The sequence below is a fragment of the Apostichopus japonicus genome, chromosome 6 (genome assembly GCF_037975245.1).
Source record: "Apostichopus japonicus isolate 1M-3 chromosome 6, ASM3797524v1, whole genome shotgun sequence".
Taxonomy (NCBI): Eukaryota; Metazoa; Echinodermata; class Holothuroidea; order Aspidochirotida; family Stichopodidae; genus Apostichopus; species Apostichopus japonicus.
In genome coordinates, this window is record NC_092566.1 from 8,576,718 (window position 1) to 8,599,897 (window position 23,180).

General features: G+C 36.7%; 1 protein-coding gene across 6 annotated transcripts in view; it reads left to right on the forward strand.

Annotated features, from left to right (window-relative positions):
• The window catches only part of LOC139968875 (A disintegrin and metalloproteinase with thrombospondin motifs 3-like), an 84,698-nt gene that overhangs the window by 42,445 nt on the left and 19,073 nt on the right, over window positions 1-23,180 (forward strand). For 5 of the 6 annotated variants that reach the window (XM_071973474.1, XM_071973476.1, XM_071973473.1 and 2 more), the window contains 6 exons: window positions 1,264-1,423; window positions 13,775-13,880; window positions 14,578-14,715; window positions 17,617-17,743; window positions 20,189-20,308; window positions 21,878-22,014. In XM_071973474.1, the coding sequence (XP_071829575.1) occupies window positions 1,264-1,423; window positions 13,775-13,880; window positions 14,578-14,715; window positions 17,617-17,743; window positions 20,189-20,308; window positions 21,878-22,014 (788 nt within the window). Of the gene's footprint in view, window positions 1-799; window positions 948-1,263; window positions 1,424-13,774; window positions 13,881-14,577; window positions 14,716-17,616; window positions 17,744-20,188; window positions 20,309-21,877; window positions 22,015-23,180 lie in introns of all 6 variants that reach the window. The other variant, XM_071973477.1, reaches the window with a different exon arrangement.

Genomic DNA, 23,180 nt, shown 5'->3' on the forward strand with positions numbered 1-23,180 from the left:
CGGATGGCTGTAAGATATTGAGCCAACCCGATCCACAGATGTGTCATGAATGCATCGACGACTGGACAAGCAAGTGTCATTCACTTTTAAATGCAAAGTGGCTGTTGTTTGATATTTAAGTTGATAGAACAGTACCCATGGCTCAATTTTAATTTCGGGCAACGAAAAAGCTGCAAAGAATCAGACTATTAGAGACATATTTAGTGGGGTTTTTTTGTGTAGCAGTTTTGAGAGGTTGATGAATTTTGCTTAAAAGAAAATAATAATAATAGAATATGAAAATCATTTGGTACTGTGCTCAGTAAGTGTTATACACATTTGATGAATTTTGCTTCAAAAACAAATAAAGTACGAAAATCATATGGTACTGTGCAGGATAAGTGTTATACACATTTTGCATTGGTGGCAGTAACAACATCTGTCCAGATTTGTGTAGCACTTCGCTGTAAACTACTGGATAAATATTTCCCTGGTTTTAAAATAATGACAGTGCATGGGAACATGGATGTTGAATGCTTTGTACAAAGAATTTTTGTTTTCTGTTAATAACACAGACTTCAATTTAGATATGTTTAATTATAATATTGAATAATTTTCAATGCAAATTTAACGATAATTGATTAAGTTAATTAATTTATTAACGGTCATTTGTCCCATATTTCTTTTTGGAGTTGTCTCGTTTATTTACAGCTAACAGACATTACAAAAGTGTCAAGCTCCACCATTTGTAATTGTGTCATTTTGTAAATGTGTTTCTCATGTTTGGTTGTTGTAAGAGAGATCTTTGTTTTTTGCATAGTCCAAAAATTTGGTTATAGAGGGGAATGCCCCCAGCAGTCTCAGTAATGTCTGTAGGTGGGCTGGCTCTGTATCCACACCAGACGACACTGACCCGATGCATCACGACTTTGCAATATTTGTCACCAAGACTAGTTTTGGACCAGCGGGTGAGTCCTCTCTTCCATGGAAACGACAGTGTTACAACCAGAAAAATTTCAACAGGGTTGGCAAGGGAAAGAAATTTTAACTCTACTGTCTTTCAGTATAAAATTAAATTCTTTCTGCTGCTACACATGTAGTACCATCTTCAACCAAACAAATTGTTCGCTTTACTTGTACATGTGAAAATTTACAGCAGTCTCCATGTTGAGCCAATAACGACCCCAAGAAAATGACTGGTTGTACCACTGTTGATAAAAAAAACATTTCTTTTTTATTCTTTTGAAAAGTGTAACGTTAAGTTTTTCGTCTGTTAAATTACAGTCCTCTGAGATTGTATCTAAGGATCCCAGCCAGACCCTCCGTCAGTTTTGTCAGTGGGCAGGAGCTGAAAACACTGGGGATGACAGCTCTGCAAAACATTTTGACTATGCGGCGTTCATGGAGAGGCATTTAAACGAGGCTGGCTACTATGTTGGTGGTGGTATGTGCACAAAGCAACCCAAGCCTCACCAGCATACCTTCTCCAAAAAAAAAAAGAGAAAAAAAAAAGAGTAGTATTCACCTCAATATACAACCAAACTCTCCCCCCACCCCCTTGCTTATCAGTTTCAAATGCTTCTTGATTAATTTTTGTTTGCATCCCAAAATAAAGTTAAAACTTCAATCACTCACCAAAAGAAAAAGAAACAAGAAAGTAGACATACTATACCCAGAATAATACAACTGGCTCACATTCCTTACTGACATCTTTGCTAGCCGTCGTCGTCGTTTGTCCTTTTTCCCTCAGTTCCCACGTCCTCCCTAGAAACAAGTTATTCTAGAGAGCATGCTACGCATAGTGACTGTGAAGTTAAGAGCTGAACAAGGTGGTTATATTGCTTCTTGAATGACTTTTAATGGAGTCATGATTTGTGTGTTGTAAAGACAAAGTGATTTGATTGCTAAAGACCAAGCCATTCGATTGCTACACAAATAGTTTCATCCTCACACAGAATGTTTTGATTTCATCACGTTTATGTTTATGTTTATATTACACAAGAGTGATTTGATTGCTAAAAGCAAAGCCATTCAATTGCTAAACAAATAGTTTCATGCTCACACATTGAATGCTTTGATCTCATCACTAATTTGTTTGGTTGTTTATATTGCTACACAGAATAGTTGGATACCACAATTGTTCGATTGATCCATGCAGTGGTTTGTAACACTAACTCAATTACAAGATGGTTAGATTGAGCTTTTAAAGTGGTTTGGATACTACACCAAATGGTTTGATCTCTACACAGAATTGCAAGAGATTTAATTCATTAAACAGTTATTGATTGCTAAATTCAAAGTATTTGATCATTTATTAATTAATCCAATCAGTTTGATTTGAACCTGGAATAGTCAGAATTACTATTTGGTCTCTACACATACAGTCGAGCGATTTGAATGATGAGACAAAATGGTTTCAATTGCTACACAACATAGTTTCATCTTAACACAGAATGGCTTGATCACTAAACGAAATGATTTATTTGTTAAATAATATATGATAAATTGTTTATCAAGTTGTTTCATCATTCAAAAGAGAAAAAAAAATGTTTTATCTCTCTGCACTGAACCATTTTGGTCTCCCTTCATACAGCCATTTGATTGTAAACAAATTGCTACACAACAGATCTGTATACATCTCTATACAGAAAAGATTTGATTGTTAAATATAAGTGATTTTTGAACAAAATGGTTCACTATTCCATATAAAAAAACCAATGTGGTCCTTACACAGGATGACTAGACCTCTGCACAGACAAAGGACCACTTTGATTGTGAAATAACAGCATGAATTTATTGCTACACCAAATATTTTGTGGGTTGGATGGAATAATACCAAGGTGCTTCAGTTGCTAACATGTATGTAAGTGGTTTTATCTCCACCCAATGTGCATCATTCCACACATTGTGGTTTGATTGGTGTTAATAGTGTTTTGATTATGGCTAGTGAATCCATTGCTACTTGACAGGAAGACTTTCTCCTTAGAAGTATTTACCTGCAATCACATAATAAATCATCACTTTATGAAATGGCAATATATATTCTAATTTGCTTTAATCACATTTTGACATTTTTTAATGTGACATGATAGTCATGTTTGGGCTTTGATGAGATCCCTAGCTGTAGTGCTTCTTTCAGTAGGGTAATAGGAGTTTCAAAGTTTTCCCCTCAAAGGGATTTTCAAAATATTATGCTTGAAAATTCAATTTACCGACGTAGACTCAGATCGTACACCTATCCAATGCACAATCTAATATTTTACCCTTAGTTTTGCATGTTAATATTTCAAACTTGAAACAATATTTTTGATCATTTTATCAATAAATTATTATTCATTTTTTTGTAAAAAAAAAAGACTTTTGTAATCTACTCTGTCAAAGTATTTGGTTAATGCTGATTTGTCAGAGGTCTTTGGAATCATAAAACTGAATATACACTTAGTTGCAAACCACTGAAAGAAAATGAGTTTTTCAAGAAAGAGAGTCATGTATAGACAGAGGAAGCCGGTTGCATCTGACAATATTCCACCTCCCTTCATATTAGTTGCTAATTTGTACTTTGTGTGTAATGTTCTCCTTTTAAAATTGCAACCGGTCCGCTTTAAACCTGCACTTATACATCAATTAAGATGAAAAGTTAATAAATGCAAAAATGGAATGTTCTTGTGTCTACTGTATGTAGATTCCAGCAATATGGCAGTCAAAATAAGAGATTTATCTCGTTTTGGATTGCCAAATGCTCTGCAAAATTGTAAAATTTCTAGAATTTAATTTTTTTTTTTTACACAAGGTCTATATTATTTTATAGATGAGATTAAGTGATCAACAAACGTTGCGGAGGACTCAATCGTTTCCCTGTATACCGAATGAGTTAAACATAATTTATCAATGATCGAGCCAGACGGTACATAACAGGTTAATAGAGAAACTTGATCTAGATATCTAATCAAAATATTTAAAATTCTGTATAGGGCGGTATAAATTATGTCCGTTTCCTGTGCCTCATATTACGGTCTTAATTTCATAATTTTATAAGGATAATGAATCAGTGTTGCTGGTAGATGTTCCCAGTCTGACCTGTCGACAAGAGGTCACATGTCCATCATTCAAGAGACTACCTTGAATAAAACTCTAAAGTATTACTTACAGTGCTATTCTTACATGCCAGGTGGTTCATATTTATTTACGCTCAGCGTAAAAACATTTCTTCTGGTCGGTTTTCGATTAGATTACGGTCTCAATGACTGCCCAAAATAAGGGAGAGGTCAAAGCCAAAAAATGTGTCTTGCCAGAATGTATCAGTATATTTATGTACAGATGTGTAGAATACTCTTTTGAAACATTTCTGTGGCATGTCCAAAAAATTGGTTGGCATTTGACACTTTGATTGGTGCTGATGTAGATAGTCTTAACCAAATTTGCATACAAAATTTGGGGCTGACAATGTTACAATCATAAAGGGGATTTTATTATGGCTTGTTTGCATTTAATTGAGAGAAAAAAAGAAGGACTTTAAAGTTCTTGCAATTTATGCTGATAAAATCAGTAAAATAATGCAATAGTATTCTACAAAATATCCAACCTTATGATTATTAATGATGCTGCACTCAGAGTCAACTTGAATATCACATTTATTATAGGCAGTTTAATATGAATGATGCATTATTTGTGAATGTGTGGGACATTTAGGGATCCTGAGGGGGGGGGGGGCAGGGTGGAGGGGGGTGTAAGTACATTCTTATTTGTGTTTCGCAGGGAGATGTAAGTAACCAGTGGTACATTTAAACTGGGCTAGTTTCCTAATTTGTTTATGTTGTTTAACATATTCTGTGTATACTGTTGTTGCTCTTTTGGAATGCTGTTGTTTTTTAACAAATTAATTATTAGCTTGTTGCTATAAGAAAACTTAAAATTGCTACAAGCAGAAAGATATAGTCATGTTCATCGACTTTGTCCTAGTTTACCAGAAGTACATGTGTAGCAAGCTTAAACACTTGAAGCATCACATTAAAAAGATTCTCCTTGCTTTAATCGTGTGTTCTGACTTTAAACAGCTCTTTACTGGCAGAAATCTGATCAAACCGTCAGCATCAAAATGCATAAGACAATGTAGTCTGTTGAATGACCTTTGTATAAGCACAGTGCAAAATCAGAAACACTATCAGTACCCATTGTCATCCTACGAAAGAACTTTATCCTCCGTCTTACTCAACCTGTTGAAATTGAACCTCCATGACGAGAAAATAAAGTCCGACGGTACTGACAATGCAGTCTACCTCGACTTCCATGATACCATTGAGGTTACGGCTGCTCCCTGGTGTGAGAACCAGTGGCAGAGTCAACCATGTGAGATCTAAAATTTTACTAAAAGTTGCTAGATCTGTCTGTTCTACTCATTGCTAAGTTTTGCAGTAGTGGGAAGCTATGGAATGCTTCGTGAGGTTAGCAGTGTAGGTGTTTATTTGTTAATGCAATATTGAAACAAATTTGTTTACCATTTTGTTTGGCCTTTCATTTATTGGTTGGGATGGGTGGTGGCTTAAGTTTTAATGCTATCAATTCATGAATTTTTTTTCCTTCAAATTCTGGGGTCAGTATTGGACTTTGAAACCGATTAGCTTTGTATTGCCTAGACTTGCAGATTTACATGTCTATTCCTAGCCATAATTAAATAAACTAATTAACTTCTTTTTCTTCTAGATTTGGCATTATTTCTAAATCAGTATTCTTTTTTTTAATTTTTTATCTACAGTCAATGATGTAATCTTGAGATCAGGACTGTGTTAACATAACAAAGTTTTAAATTTGGGTCTATCATTTAGCATTACGATAATGTTTCCTGAATATCGGGCAGTCAACCATATTAATACTTAACACATGTGAAATAGTCATGGGAAATAATCATGGGAAATAATTGTGTTTAGCAAGTCACAGGTCAAGACAAGACATCGCGCACATAACAGAAAATGCAGTGTGGTGGAGTTGTATACATTTCTGCACTTTATGTCATGCACTTTCTGTTACATAACACTGCAGTACATAAATTGGACAAATGCATTTGATCAGGTGAGGTTCAATTAACTGATGAAGCATCCAAGCAATGAACCTCCATATAAATTCGGATGTACAGAGAGTTTGTTATTTGTGACCTGTTTCAGATCTGTGATAAATTCTCTGTAACATTGTTATTTGGTAGTATATGCGTATACTTTAGGGAATACTTGTTTGTCACATGTAATTTGGTCCTTTTATTGTTGAAAGCATACGCACTGGTGAAACAAGTTCTTAGAGCATGATTAAGATGCAATGCCGGCAAGTTATTTTTATTATTTATCGGTTCGAGTGTCCCACCACCCCACCCCCCTTGCTATCCGGCCAAAATAAGGTGGGTTTTTCATCCAGGAGAAGTCAACAGTATTCCCAATCAGAGTCTTCCAAATTGTAAAAAAAATCCAAAATGAGCTTAAATTGTAAACTGCATAGCCATCCCTCCCCCCCTCCCCCTGAAGTGTAAGTTATAAGGCATTCGACCTCTCACACATTCAAATGTTGTGGCTGACGAGCTTTGTAGAGTAACTGCCCTTCAGGTAGTTATAATATTAATTTTTAAGTCGCACCTGAAGCTTGTGCTTTCAAAAGTGGGTCATTGTTATACATTCCTATTACTGTACCATAACCACAGTAACATAGTTCTGGTCTTTGCATAGAAGGTATGCTTACACAAATGTGTAATGGAGTGGTGTGAAGTTAAAGGAATAATGTCTCAGTCTGGTTTTTATCGGAATGAAGCATAAGAATGTTGAAAACTATATTTGAGGAAAAATTTTCAGCAGTTTCGTAGTGGAATTTATTTATTCAGTAAGAATTTTCAGTTTCCTTTGTATGAAGACAAAACTCTATCCCCAACTACCCTCTCTACCCACGCCCCCTCCTCCCTCCCCCATCAAGTAAGAAACGAACCAAGGTTCTGCCGTCTGAAGAGGTTATGGTATTCCTTTAAGTCGGGTGATACCCACATTGGCTTTAGCTTACCAAATTAGGTTGACATCTGATCTCCAATATAAGCATTTGATCTTGCCCTGACTAGACAGAATTAAAGAGCTTAACTGTTATTCAAAGTATTTTACCTCCATGTTCAAAGCTAGAGGGAAGAGCACCAAAATAGCATGACAGGTATATAATATAGAAGACAGAAGACCTGTGTACGGTGGATAATAACGTTTAAGAGGGCATAATCATTGAACCCTAGATGCTCACAGGATCTTCTACAGCAAGATTAATTGTGGGATTAATTAATGAATTAATACCCTCATTAACATGGAGGTCTTGACTGTGTTGGATTTAATGATGTAACATGTTGCTTGCAATCAGCAGAATATATGAAATCTTATAAGATAGAAAGAATATTGTGTAGCTTTGTGGAGTTCTAATTTGACATTTGCAATATTAGAAACTTACAAACGTTTTTTTAAAAGTTGGTAAATGCTTTGGCAATCAGTTATAAATGATTTGGTTTTGACATGATGGAGATGAGGTTCTTCAAAGCGTTGTAAATTGAGAGAGGGCCGGTGAGGTGGAGCTGGGGGAGGGGGGTGGCAGTCGTGGAGAAGGGTGTAAATATGTATAAACTGGAGAAGTTTCACAGAATTTTTGATGATAAACTTCTACTATAGGCCTACTGCTAGTTGAGAAGACAGTGATAGGTTTGTCAAAATTTTATGTTTTCAGTAGAATCTGAAAGCTGTGTTGAGAAGTTGCCAGTTGGAGTCACACTGGTATGACAGTCACAGCTGTAACCGATTTACGTCCAGGGTGCACTTCCTGAAATGATCACATGTATGGGCCGGAATGTGCAGAAATAACACTTTTAAGTTGTTACGAATGTTGCAAATTTTTAGAACCTTCAAAAATGTTGGTGTTGCTATGCAAAATATTCAAAACATGCTCCAGCAGTTACTCTATAGTTACATCTTGTCACGCCAATTTTCCCACCTCTCCTCTTTTCTCTCCCTCACCCCCCCCCCCATCCTCTGCCCTCAATAAATAATACTAGTTAGTTCCACATACCATTGACTGTATGTATAATAGGCAGCAAATTTGCACGCTAACATTAAAATTTGAATCTCCCTAAGTTATATCATCTACCCTCTTCAAGTGTCATAGCAGATGGGCTTTGAGCCAAGAATGGTAATTTTGAGATAGACAAACGTACAAGCCTCCCTTGTAGATTTGGTGTGTTACATGTAGGTATAACATGCATGGTAACCCTGGTGGAGGTTAGTCTCTTTAATGCATATTTGATGCCCGTTTCCACCCCTACTTATGTCAATGGATCCAGCAGGTAGCTCTCAGATTCCAATATAAAGCAATCCCTTGGGATATAGTATTCTCTTCTGGAAATATAATTTATCTGAAAGACGAAAGGCCCTACAGTACTTGATGTTTTTAAAAGGATTCAATTTTACATAAGACAGATTTTGATTTTGATGGCCTATTATAGCTACTGTTGTGTGGGTGGACTATATATTGCATCTGTCTAGCAAATAACCAAGTACATGATCATATTGCTTCATTGCAACCATGGAGCTGTTTCCCACTCCTTCTTAACACAACTCTAGTCATGTGTATACAAATTTATGCTTGAAAAGGTGAATCGGTTTTAGCCCCGTAATTGGCGTGTAGACGCTTGGCGTCATTGTTGTCCTTCATGTAAGTCACCATGACAACTATAAACATCTATTCAGTTTAAAATTATTTAAAAGAAAAGAGGGTGATTAAGTTAATTCCCTGCCTAATTACCGCCCGGGATTAATCAACTGCCATCAAAATTATTATTAATGGCAACTTTGAGAATGCACTTTGTTTAAAGGTAGTCAGTATAGGCCCCAAATTATAGCACGCTATAACTGCTAGAAGTTTCAAAGAGTACTTTCCTGAAGGTCATTTACAAATTATTCTCAGATACTTTTAATGGACACACAAGATGAATGAATGTCCCAGTGAGGAAAACTTCCTTGAAGATCGGTAATAAAAACAGTTTAAGAATTTTGACCAAAGGTGACCATATTTGAAAATCTAGCATATTAGGGTCCAATACAGCATACATTTAAGTCTTTCTTTTCTGTGTTGTTGTTTGCATCATCATGACAACTGAGATGATGAGCCATGGAGTGTAAAGTGTAACTAATTCTTCTTGCGGTCTAATTCTCATCAGCAATCTAGAGTAATTAACACCAACCGTCTAGAGTAAATTCTGGTTAGAAATTAGCTGTGAGTAATGAGCAATGTAAAATGAGGTGCAATTATCTAAGAATTCAAAACCTGCTAGCCATAGTTTTGATCATACCGTGAATGTATGCACAACAAAATGGCACTACGTGTGGTAACTGAATATGTTTTGTTCATACCAATACAAAATAAGGAGGGGACGGAATTTTTTTTTATCCATTTTTAATGGGAGTGAGGAGGTGGAGAGGGGAAATGAAGTGGCATCAGTTCCTACTAGAAGACACTTTATTCTACTTCCTGTTCTCTCCCCACCCTCAAGACCACCAAGCAAATTACAGAAAGAAAGAAAACACCTCCCCTCTTTCGCAGACCCCCAAACAAAATAGATATATAAATCAAATCAAGAATTACTTTAATAGTCAGAAGTTAGATTCCAGGGGCCAGTGGGGTCAGCAACCCATCCAAAAGTTCAAACTTTTGGAACAAAAAACTATTTGGTCGCCCTCCCCCCCCCCCCCCGCTCCCGTCCCTCAAACAATTGCTAGTGGATGGATAGATACAAATCAATAGCTACCATATACCACTGTTGGCCTGTCTTTATAATATGGAAGTGCAACTGAACCATGTCACTTGAATTGATTTTTATTCTTATTGATGTACTTTGTTGAAATTCAAATTAGAACACTACCCTGCATGAGTAAATTTATACTATTCTTGTACATATCTACAACTCTGGCTATATTTACCGAACCAGTCTAGTCTCTCTTATACTACATCTAAATACTAAAATTTTGTTCATGATAGAAAAGGCATTATGAAGTCTGTTTGTTTCCCTGTATTTTAATTTTTTTTTTATAATTTCCCTGTTTTTTTAATGATTAGTTTTTATTTATTTAATTATTTTTATTACATTGATTATGATTTGAATTATTTGAAAACAAACCAAACTAATAAAAAAAAAAAAAAAAAACACAAGTGGAAGATGACAGAATGTAAAAAGATTATTTCATGGAATTAAAGTTCCAATTTGTTGCCTTTCTGTAACTAATTTTGATGCCTCCATCTGCTTGTTAACTTTTTAGGTCAGATAATCTGCACGTAGACACTGTCCACGTGGAATGTAGCGTTACTTTCTGATCTGATTAGCAGTTGTGTTTAAGTATGATGAGTGATGGTTCACCATACGTTTAAGACTTCTGTTCCTTACCTGAGTGGTCTCTGAAATAAACTTGGACATCGATCGCTGGAGATGATGACAACGATCCTAACATAACTCATCGAGGAAATATGAGAAAAGTTTTCAAGTTAAAATAAGAATTTGTTATGATAAAAATGAATAGCATTTATATCAAGCGTGCAATCTCGTACTGTAGATGACTGAGTGGAAACGGGAGAAGACACACCAGAGAGATAGTTTAGTCTGAGAATTGCACAGCAAGATACGTGTGCAATTTTACTGGGTAGATTGCTACACAAATGACAAATTATTACGGACAAATTGCTACACAGTATTGTATACATAGGTAAATTGCGATGCAGATTGTAGGCCTATATGGTAAATTGCTACACAAACTGGGCAAATTGCTACACAGTATTGTATGGTAAATTGCCACACAAACTGGGCAAATTGCTACACAGTATATGGTAAATTGCTACATAAACTTGGGCAAATTGCTACACAGTATTGTATATGGTAGATTGCCACACAGACTGGGGCAAATTGCTACACAATATTGTATATATGGTAGGTTGCCACACAGACTGGGCAAATTGCTACACAGTATGGTAAATTGCTACACAGTATTGTACATGGTAAATTGCCACACAAACTGGGCAAATTGCTACACAGTATTGAATATGGTAAATTGTCACATACACTTGGGCAAATTGCTACACAGTTTTGCATATGGTAAACTGCTACACAAACTTGGGCAAATTGCTACACAGTATTGTATATGGTAAATTGCTACACAATCTGCGGAAATTTGCTACACAAATGTGGCAAATTGCCTACCAATAGGCAAACATTTACAAAAAATAATAAAAGAAAAAGAAAATTCATTGACAATTTGTCAGAACTTCATTTACATCAAAAGACTTTGTTGAAGACTAGTATGATTTCCATCATTACAATTGTAGCTTCTAAGTAGCTGTTCATGTTTAAATTTTCAGATTTTTAATACCAACTCCCACCTATGATAGAAAACTGTATAAATGTTCCCATCCAGAACCAAGTCAAGTAGGTATAGTGCATAACATTACCAGATAGGATGCCCTAAGGGATATGTTGTGGTATCAGACAATGTTACACTTTAACAACTTGCAAAGAGAAATATTTTCTACACAGTTACAGCAGTTGAATATCCCATCTCAATATCTTGTTCCTAACTCTCAAGATTACTTTAAAGGCATTGAATACTCGCCCCAAACCCCATGCGGCCATCTGAAATATTTAACTTTCTGTTGCTTGCAAGTGACGTTTTGTTCGTGTCGCTACAAAATGCAGACATTTAATGAAACGTGATACCTTAATTGTTATCTTTAGCAGGACCTGAGATGTCCATCGCTGTATCGTTTGTATACTGTGCTGTGGGCATTGACCGCAGCTGTATGTACTGACTGTACACTAGCGTCTAATTACCGACAGTAGCAAGCTGTGTGTGTATTTTCTGGGATCGATCTGTTACACCTCATTTAAAACTAGGTCAAATTACCGGCATTAGAGTTTCTCTTTGCGCGAGTCTTCACACCCTTTAAAACTGAATGTAATCCATTTTCACTGGCTGCCAAACCGCCTGATTCTTCCAGGGAGTGCGTCACAATAGGTGGACTAAGATGTCATAATAGCTCATGTGTGATTCAAACACTTTAAATCTTTCCCATGATAATCTTCTTGTTGATTTATCCTTCAAATGTGATACACTGAGAATGTTTGCTTAGCTGGCTGTCAATGCCACTGTATAGTAAGAATTTCCATTTTTTTTTTTTGTACGAATATTATTTTCCTCTGAATAAGTTAGTTAAAATATTAAAAAGAAAAATAACTTTTCAGCTAAATGGCTGTGATGAAATCATCTTCTCTGCTGTTGCCAGATGCAAAAACAAAATATAACCAAAATTTGACAAATTTATTATCTGCACCACATTCGAATGTGGTAAATGAGCCAAAGATGCAGAATATCTCCAACTATTTTTGTCAAGCAGTCAACTTCAGGCACTTAATATCCCTTAAAGTAATGGCCCTGCTATAGAATTGCTCCATTTGCAGCTATTAATGTGGCCCTTGACAAGACTTCAGGCATCCGAGAGGTCTAGCAACATTGCTCCATGTTATTGGAGCAAAAGCTTTGAATTCCCTGAAAAATTGTAAAAGGCCCAATATTTGCTTCTTTATAAGTAAAAATTACTTTTTCATTTGTTATTTATAGCAAAAGAAACTTCAACTGTAATAAGGAGAATGAAGGTAAAATAAAAGAAATCATCAATGGATAAATGAAAGTAGTTCTAGTTCATTTTTTTCTCTCTGTGATTTTAAAGCAGGTTTTTGAGTTGAAATAAATAAATATTTCAAGGCTAGTTATGTCATGTAATAAATGGAAGCAAAATCCCATAACAAGTTAACTCCAAAAGTTGAAAATGTTTCAAAATTTGCTCAATACATTCCTTTCATGGGACTATTTAAATGTCCAGCTGACGAAATATTGAGGAGTGAATCAAATTTTGTTTTATTAATTTTCCTCAATTACATTTACTTGGCAGGGAATAATTTATCCAGTATCACATTGCAAAATGCTACACAGTACAAACACATTGCTATACAAATGGAAAAGATGTATAGCAGTTTTGTACACAGGAACCATAGTACTTCATAATATGAGACAAAATTCATGACTTCAAAACTGCCACACAAAATAATATTTTTTAATATTGATAGAGAAAAACAGAAGATAGGCCCCCCCCCCAAATCTCTTATCTGCTCCCTCCGTTATTTCCCCCCATGTTTACTGGAAGTCTTCCCCCCGGGACCCTATGGGGTGCCACGGCATACCCCAATGTGTCATCACATCAGGTATGGAATTGGCTGTCAGTTGGTTCTGCAATCAAACAAATATGGATAAATTTGTGATTTTTTCACTTAAAAAAGCTAGGTGATCTTAGATCACTTCTGAATTACTCTGTTTGGTAAATTCGGTAAAATGGTATGCTTTGTTAAGTTGTAGGGTAATCGGTCTGGTATCCAAAGTTTTAATTTATTATTCCCTAGCATAGTTATATTATAAGAAATTAAACCCTCTGATGAAATTTGTTAAATCTGGTCTGTCGTCAATATCCAGTTAAGAACTCGAAGCATGCAGGTTGAACCTGACAAGTGCTGAAATTTATGTCAGGGGTTCTCTTTAGTCCCCCCCCCCCCCACAACTGGATTGGTTTTAAGCTTTAATATCAGATAACTTTATGAGGATCATATCTAGGTGATGAACTGGTAACGACTACTTTGATAAGTAGCTGAGATTGATGGCTCAGTAGCCATAAATCCGGTTTAATTATCGTGTGATTCTCTTGATAGGGTTTGCACCTGTCACGGGTATGTGCGCCATCACCAGAAGTTGCTCCCTGAATCGTGACGAAGGTCTTCTGACATCCTTCGTAATGGCTCATGAAGCCGGCCATGTGTAAGTGTAGATCTTAATTGGTTCATTTTTATCATTTTTTCCCCCCGTTTGTCGAGGGTTACAATGTTCTGCATTACAGTCCATCAGTGAAGATAATTGTGAAGAAAGCAGTGGAATATATAAGGAGCTTTATGTAACCCTAGAAATGGGGGGGGGGGGGTAAGGTTAGAGGTACGGGACGGCAGATTGGAGAATTTAAAGGACAGATACTATAGGAACCATGTTTAAATGGTCATTTGTAGGAGGCATCCTACAGTTCTGCTGTTCCTCTAGTTAAAGTATTGATTCATTGGGATTTATGGTTCGGTGCATTGTGTTTTGGCTCCAGTAACTAATAAAAGTTGGGGGAAATGTAGGTGGGAGAGGTGGGTGTGGTGGGTGTGGATAAAGGTAAGGATTATTTCCACTGCATTTTATTGATGCAGTAGGGGGGCAGGTAGGGTTGATTGCATTATTTGTTTTGCTCCAGTGCCACCAATTGAGGAAGGAGGGGTGGGTGGAGTGATTTGCATTGGAATATCATGATAACAATTAACTGTTCTCTTTTTTTGGGTACTCAATAGGTGATGCAATGATCTTATCTAATCATGAATAATTTCATTGTTATTTAGATTTTGATTGGATTTTTTATTTTTTTTTTATTTTAATGAATAATTTCCCTTTTTTCCTCCTTTCTCTCTCTCTCTGTGATTATTAGCCTCGGTATGGAGCATGATAACGACCAAAATGAATGCTCCCTGGTGGATGGCGCCATCATGGCACCAGTTGTTACAGCCACATACAGTAAATACTTCTGGTCCAGATGTAGTAAAAGGGAACTGCTCAGAAATTTACCGTAAGTTGGCCGGCATTTCAAAGTTCAGTTTGGCAATTAAAAGCAAAATTAATGTTCCTCATTTCACACTAGCTGATGATAAGTATACATTTCGTGCAGTATAAACAAAAGCGATTCACTCACTGACATTTTGTTTTTGTTTTTTTGGAGGCTTTCAGTAAGATCGATACACCATGTATTGAGAAGAAATGTAGCAATAATAATTCTAAATTTAAGAACAGCATGTTGCACTTTCATATTTGGCCATGAAAGTTCATTTAAGAACATGAAGTTACATCTTTGCTGGTTGTTGGGGCAACATATAGAGCTCAATGGACTTCTGCCCCCATTACCCCAATTTTAGGGTCCCAGACACCAGCACAGAAGGGGTGGAAGGAGGGTAGGAGAGGCACAAGGCACTCTCCATAATTTTTTATGTAGGCATGATACCACCACCAGCAACAATTTCAATACCACTGAACATTTTGATGACTCCTGCCTCCTTCCACCCCCTCCCCACCCCCTCCCTTGCCCCTTATTAATCTTAAACCTGTGTCCAGATTCCTGACTTTGTGAGACTTGAGACACTGAGTACCTTTCATGTTTGACAAACATTCCATGGAATATGAGAGTCAATTTTAAGGAAAAAGCAAAGAAACTGATAAAGTCTGAAGTCAATACTGGAGGGAGAGGGAGAGGGAGAGGGTGAGTAATTACCCAACCCCCCTGCCCCCACCTCCTTATATTCTTTAAGCACTAAGCATTAGCAACAAACATTTTGATCAACACAAGGTTTATAAGCATGCATGCTTTCTCACACAGGCATTCCCCATATTTTACCAATGTTTTCTTTTTCTTGTATTTGAATTAATGTTTCAGCTGTACTAAGTATATCAACATTAGCAATGTGTCAAAAGTGCTTGTGGCAACAGAAGAGAGGGAACCTGCCTATGTGGGGATGGGGGTAATGCAAACTAGTGTTGGGGAGGGGACAAGCATAATTGAGCTGGTTTACAATATTAATCAATTCAGACTAGTATAGAAAACAAAATAGTCCGAGTAAAATAAACAAACAAACAAATAATTTTTCAGATTTAGAAGCGTAAACGAACTAGAGTACTAGTGCCAACTAGAGGATGGAGAAATCTGACTTGATTCTTGTGGGGGGAGGGGGAGGGGGAGGGGGGAGGTGGGACTGCAGTCATGGCAAAGGAGTAAATAGCCATGATATTATCTTGACAATACAGACTTTGTTAGTATCTTCCAGTAGGTCTCGGACTGTTTATTGATTATATGCCAGCTGCTCATACTTCGTGGTAATTGATTTTGTTGGAAATGTTATTCAATGATGGATCGGTTTTTCCCCTTAAGAAACGATCCAAAGTATAATCTGTGCGGTTAATGTACTTTACAAAATTACCAGATCAGTAAAGTTCTTCTTTTTCAAGATGTATCTTTAAGGGTTCACTTAGACTTTTAAGTTCAATGAGATATGTATAGAATGCAAACCGTTCACACAAAGCAGTCATTATGAACAACTTGTTTTCGTGGATGTTATCGCTGCTGCTGGCATTCTCACGACCCAACACTGAATGGATTATGAGTCTGTCTATTGTGATTATTTCAACTTTATCCAAATTACACATTTGTTCAGAGTACTTCTACATCGGTTGCCAAAAGCAAAATGTGGTTACGTGAATTTATGGTGATGTTATTTTTGATAAATTGGAAAGTGCATGACATAAGATCTTGATTGAATAGGTTTGCTATCTTTAAGTTAATATATATACACATACATGTATATAAGAAATTTGGAGCATTGTATTGTTATTAGATATATTTACTGTACTTTAGAAAGAAAGTTGTTTTCTCAGTGACTCTACGAGCATATATCTTTGTGTAGAGCAACCATAGAAAAAAATGACCTGTAGGCAAAAGCTTTAAATATTGTAAGTGGTGTTGTTACAGTAAAAGCCATTGGAGGGCTGAATCTGGTAAAAAAAACATGGCTACAGCCCCCATTAATAGGTTTGTTTTCATTTACAAGTTAGCCTCTGAAGAAGATCCTGAGCTAGGATTGAAATGTCAGGCCCTCTAAGAATTATAATATACTGTAAGTTATAAGTTACATCAATCGTTTGGGCTGAGACTAATGCAGCTAATGGTTAGCTTGACCAAGTCTACTGCCACATTAATTAAAATTATTTTGATGAGAAAATTGAATATCTTTATATAATGTTGTAGTACTTTTATAAAGGCAACACGCAGCTGCTGCAAAGTTTGCATATGTAATCATGTTGTACAAAATTTGGTTTGTACATGTTTTTGTGTATCAAGTATTGTACATGTTTTTGAACCTGAAATTTGCATGCAATTATGTGGTACAAATTTTATTTTTACATGTTTTTGCACATGAAGCTTTGTACATGTTTTTGTACATGAAGTTTGCATGTAATCCTGTGGTACAAATTTTATTAGTACATCTTTCTTAACATAATGTTTGCATGTAATACAGTAGTGTTGTACATTGATACAAAGATACCGCCTTCGAAAATCCGCCCTATAGTAAGACTGCCGTTCATTTTTCGCCACAGGCCACTTCTGCACCTTTCAGGGTTGTTAGTCTGGAGCATTAGCCTGTGTGTTTTGTAATCAATTCGCCAAGCCTAGTATAGGGAACGAGAATGGAAAAGTCTCTTCCTCAGCTCAAATTTCCCCAGATCTTCTGCGAGAGCCTATTGAAATGCCCGAGGCAGGTAAACTGTTATGGCAGTGGTAATAAGGGCGCATTTTCAAATGGCCTATGCAGTCTGTAAACTGATATCCGAGCATTTGCATTTCCCTGGGGTCCCTCTAGGATCAATGGAGAAATGATATAATTGTTTTTTTTTTATCATCGCATATACTTTTCTCTCCCACCAGGAATCTTAACTGTCTGTGGGATACTCCCTTCAATGAAACGGACGACATGCCATTCCCAGGGATACGGTACAGCATGAACGACCAGTGTCGGTTTGACTTCGGTCCCGGAACAGTGACTTGCAATGGAGTGAGTACGCCTATATAACGGACCAAAAAGGCCCCGAGTCCGAGTCACTCCAAGATTAATGTCTGTCGTCCAGTTACAGAGTTGTTGACAATTGACAATTCATTATCATGGACGTTAAATATGAATCTAAGAGACTAACTTCGGTCAGCTTGCGGCTTTGATAAGCCAATGATGGCTTCTTTGCGAGTTCCTGCTTGCAGGAGGATCTAAAATACAATAAGAAAAGTTGCTACAGTAGCTAGTTGTTATTGTGTGCATTTGAAAACTTGCTAAAATACCGTCTTCTTTTTCGTCTGTCTTTCACCGATGATTGCTTCATAGAAATCTTGAATAATTTTCTGCCGTGCTAAGTTTTTATCACCCAAAAATTATGACCTGCTCATGATTTCTACGAGTTATAGTTTGCAAATTTGAAACAAAGAGGAAGAGGAAGAAGAGACAAATAAACATTAAATCTGAAGCTTAGGGACTTAACCCCTTAAATAATAATACAAGGTCAGAACCAGAGTTCATGTAAATGCCAAATGGAAGTCATATCGGAAATACATGTGCCTTGGGAAATCTCGTACTCTGTATTGATCTTTCTAGGATATTTGCACTTTTGATCTTTTCATGTAATTGACGTTGTTTCCTTTGCTGAGTCGATTGTCACATGAAATTTTCATATATTCATTTTTTCTTTCATTTTTTTAATTTTTTAACTTGAGCGTCGTTGAAGGAGTAGACAGAAATGTTGGATGGGATTTTTAGTTGTGCTCACATAATAATCTGCTAAATGTCATACTATAGTGTTCACAACTGTCTTGAAACTATTCACATATTGCCAATTATGCTAATTATGATACTGGATGAGCTGTTATTATTATTATTTTTACTATTATTATTGCTGGTGTGCCAGCCGTTGTCACTATAGCGCTCAGACTGTTAATGGTTTGCCCATTGGATGTTTCAATGTAGATAATAGTAATGCTCAACTTTGACATGCTGGCTGCATGTCTACCAATTTTATCCTATTTAGTGGTCAGACTACCTCTCTTGACAGTTTATATGTTTAATATCATATTGCTGGATATGTGAATCGGTGTCTGCTCAAACTATGCATGTCTAATAATAATAATAAGTACTCTTGCACTAATAGGCCTGTGATATTGAACCAATAAGTGCTAATACTCATTCCATTAAAGAGTAGCTATACACCCCCCTAATAGGATGATCTATATGTCGTATATAAACAGGTGTAATAGATTAAGGACGATGTGGCTGTTGGATGCGTGCACGTAGATTCCGTACGTATCACGTTTCTCTCAAATTGGCTGCGGTGGCTTTAACATTGCCATAAGGCGTGAATGATTGACCCAGGCACCTCAGCAGCCATCATAACTTCCTTAAATGCTAGGTATGACTTCCGTAGATATCACCACTTGTGAGGTAAAGACACAAGTGTACTTCGTCTAAATGTATGTGATAAAGAAGTGACAATTTGAAAGGAAAAATAAATATGAAAAAGGGTCTGGTAGGATCAGTGATGGAGGTACATTGGAGGTACATTGGAGGAACATTGGAGGTACATAAAGGTACATTTAACATCCACAGAGAAAGTTAGGTTATATGTAGGATCATTGATTCATCGCTTCTTGTTGTGTTCATAAATATTTCGATATGACCTAATTTCAAGTCATTATATCTAAGTTCCAGTACAGATGTGAATAACCCTTTTCGTAACAACTATTGTAATGATTAGTTTAATCACGTGTTTTGCAAAATCCTTTTCGTTCAGATTTTAAAGCTAATGAAATCTATTGTTTACAAATGCTTGACTGGTACCTATATGAAAGAAGCTAAAACTATCCAGACTTTTAAAATATAAAATATATTTATTTAAAATATAAAAAAGTCTTATTTGCTTCAGGTCTATTACTAGTTCATTGTTGGGATTTGCCTTTCGCTTTGTCATTCCTTCTTTTTTGGGCATTCTTTTTGTCTCTACTATTCTGTATGACTTTTTTGGACTAGCTACCCTAACAAAATAGAAAAAAATAATTCTAAATTACTTCCTCAAAGTGCTTCCGAATATACGTCCTAAAATATGACCTACAATACGTTCTAAAGTGCTTCCTCATATACGTCTTAAAATGCATCCTAAAATGATTTCCTAAATTTCTCACAATACATCTTCATTTACCCCCCCCCCTATTTGCCCCCTCATTTACCCCCCTGCAAAAAAGGTGGGAAGACCAAGTACTATACTATTGTTGTCTTACATCTCTTCAGACTTTGTTTAGATTGCAAGGCATCTAGGCCTTTTACTGGTTTGTGGATTTGAAGGAACCCTCATTATGCTCAGTCATTTCAATGAGAACTTTTTGTGTTGCATATTATTTCTCTTATCTCTTAATAAATACAGAAACATGCTTGAACCACTTTTAAAATTTTCCGCTTCCACAGCAATATAATATAGACCCATGCAGGAACCTATGGTGCCTCCAGCCAGAGAATGAACCCGTCCGGACCTGCAGGTCGAAGAAAGGTCCACCTCTCGATGGGTCATCGTGCGGACCCGGAATGGTAAGCTTTCCTCCTCGATGATCATGAGGAAACCTTTTGAACCTACTTGAAGCAGCTGCTGATTTGTCTTGGCAACACATCATCTCCCGTCGGCCAAATTTTCACATCATACGAACATTAGGATATTAGCAGGAAATTAAAAAAAAATGAAATGAACAGTTTTGATGTGACAAACATGTTTGACACATTTTACAAACAAAAGTCAGTATATTTCCTGCTTCTTAGTATCTTATTAATCATGTGATGATGTGATGTGTCATCGAGACTGGTGGTAGCCAAACTTTTCTGCTTGGTGGTAGCCAAACTTTTCTGCTTGGTGGCAACAACAATAACCATGCATGATCATCTTGGGGACACTCATGTAGTGTTGCATGTTGTAGCTGGGGGAGGGAGGGGGGGTTAGGGGAATCCCTCTCCCTTGTTGCAAACAGGTGTTGTATTTTGCAACTTTATGTACATTCAAGATTTTTTCACTGTTTTCTACAATTTTGTTTTGTTTGTTTTTTTTTGTTCTGAATTTCTTGGTGATCCTCCAAACATTTTGGCAACCCTTAAAAAGAGTTGGACCCCCCCCCCCCAGGATTCCAGGAATCTAGTGTCACTTTCATATTATCATTTCTCAAGTTAATAAAATAATAAATGGAAAAATCAAAAATTGATTTTAAAAATGACAAATTATCCAACATTTTCATCTTGCCCAGCTAAAAAGATATGTTGCTATGGGATTTTAGTATTAGGTTAGTTATCTTTTAATGTACTTATAACAGTCATATGTAAACAAAGTATGACCAATGGGAGGTGTTTTCATGAGTAGTGGTTCCTTTGATATGTCATCACTAGATACCATTCACTAGTTTTAGCACAACATAAAAGAACCCATTTAGTCATTCTGAACCAAATACTTAGTCAGCTGTGAAATACGTAACCCACAAGATTAACCTGTTGATTTATAAAACAACCCGAAAACTTATCGATTGGAAATATTTGCAGGCATATATGCGGCATATCGTTCGTTCTCTTATTCATGAGCTCTACCAATGTTCTGATCTCTCCGTGCTTAAGTTAGTGGCAGTCCATGTGAACCTCTTCTCATGCTCATAGGGCCAGCTTTCATAGAAGCCACAGACTGTAGCAAACACTGTGCCTGAGAATCTACCACACACCATCCCCACCCTCCCCCACCCCTCCCCCCTCGAGGTTGTTCTGGTATCTAACAAGGTTATGTTTTTCCTAGAAAATATACTTTTCCAAAGTTTTAACAATATCAAATGCTGGTAGTATAAATCCTTTTATCCTTTTAATAGCAATAATACGTATATATGGAACTGCTCTTAAATTCAATTCTGACAATTCATTTCCCATAACTGTACATAACTGGCAGTATTATGAACTCAAGTTCCTCTGGTATTACCATTGGCATGGTAGATGACTGAGGTATGCTCATATCTCGAGTGATGCGTCTGTGCAACGTGTCGGAAACCGAGGAAAAAATATTAGGCCGTGGATTTAACGAGGAAAGCATGAAAGAAAGTGATCAATTTCTTGACTCCTGTCCAATGTTCTTTCCAGTGGTGCATCCAGGGACGTTGCAGAGATATCGAAAATAGACAAGATGGCGGTTGGAGCGACTGGGAAGGGTGGTCGTCCTGTACCTATAGCTGCGGTACGGGAGTACAGACGAGGATCAGAAAGTGCGACAACCCTCGGTGAGTTATTTAAAAAACACCAAAGAATGAACTGCCATGCACGGTTTGGCTGGCTCTTCTCTACTCGTAAGACCAACTGCAAGTTTCATTTTTTTTTTCACTGCAATTTTGAAACAGTTTTTTAACAGAATCATAATTGTGCCTTTCAATCATAAGGTCCAGAGTTGGAGTCACTCGAAGATAAATGTATGTCGTCCAGTTACAGAGTTGTTGACAATTGACAATTCATAATCATGAACGTTAAATGTGAATGTAAGAGACTGACTCCGGTCAGCATTGATAAGCCAATGATGGCTTCTTCACGAGTTCCTGCTTGCAGGAGGATCTAAAATACATACATATTGTGTGCAGAGCAGGAACTGGTGCAGACTCATTTTGCTTTTGAGATAAAATTCAACGATAAAAAAGTTACTTCATTCAACCAATAAATACGGAAACCGATAAGTAAATTAAGCATCGGCAATGGTGACGGTGTATCCATTTCTCCCAAAAAAAACAAAAAAACAAAGGGCATGTAGTGCGATGAAACCTACATAATGTTTTGAAATTTCAGTAGAAGTTTCAGGAGAACTGGTTCAATATCCCTTCTTATTGAGTGTTTTATGCTGTTTAATGATCCTGAGCTGTGTAAACATTGATATGTTCTTGTTACCTCATCTTTCCTCTAACGGTTGAGTGCGGTACCACAAGAGTGTGTATTTAACACAAAGCAAAGTGTACCTTTAATCAATGTTCCATTCCATCTCACACATACAAACAAACTAGAAGGGAAAGAAAGAAAGAAGATATTAGAATTTAGATTTTAGGATTGTGGAAAAATCGTTCCTTTCGGGATTGATTTCAGAGATCCGTGCAATGTTGTTTCACTTTCAAGTCTACTCTTGGTTTGTGAGAAGAAGAAAAAACTGTGATACTTTTCAAGTTACAGACTTGCCTGTCTTTGTGGTTATCTGAAGTTTTCTCCGGTGACTCATGTAAAATGTTCAAACATTTCCTATTTGAGATTATCCTTACTTTGAACTTCCCACCATGTTTCCCCTCTCCCCCCCTCCCCCGTCATTTACGTAAAGTTTCCTCCACTCGATTCTTCCTCCGAGGGCAATCAAACATGCCGTGGCTAACCATGTTTTTTAACCGGAAGGTAAAGATACATGGTTTTGCGGCTG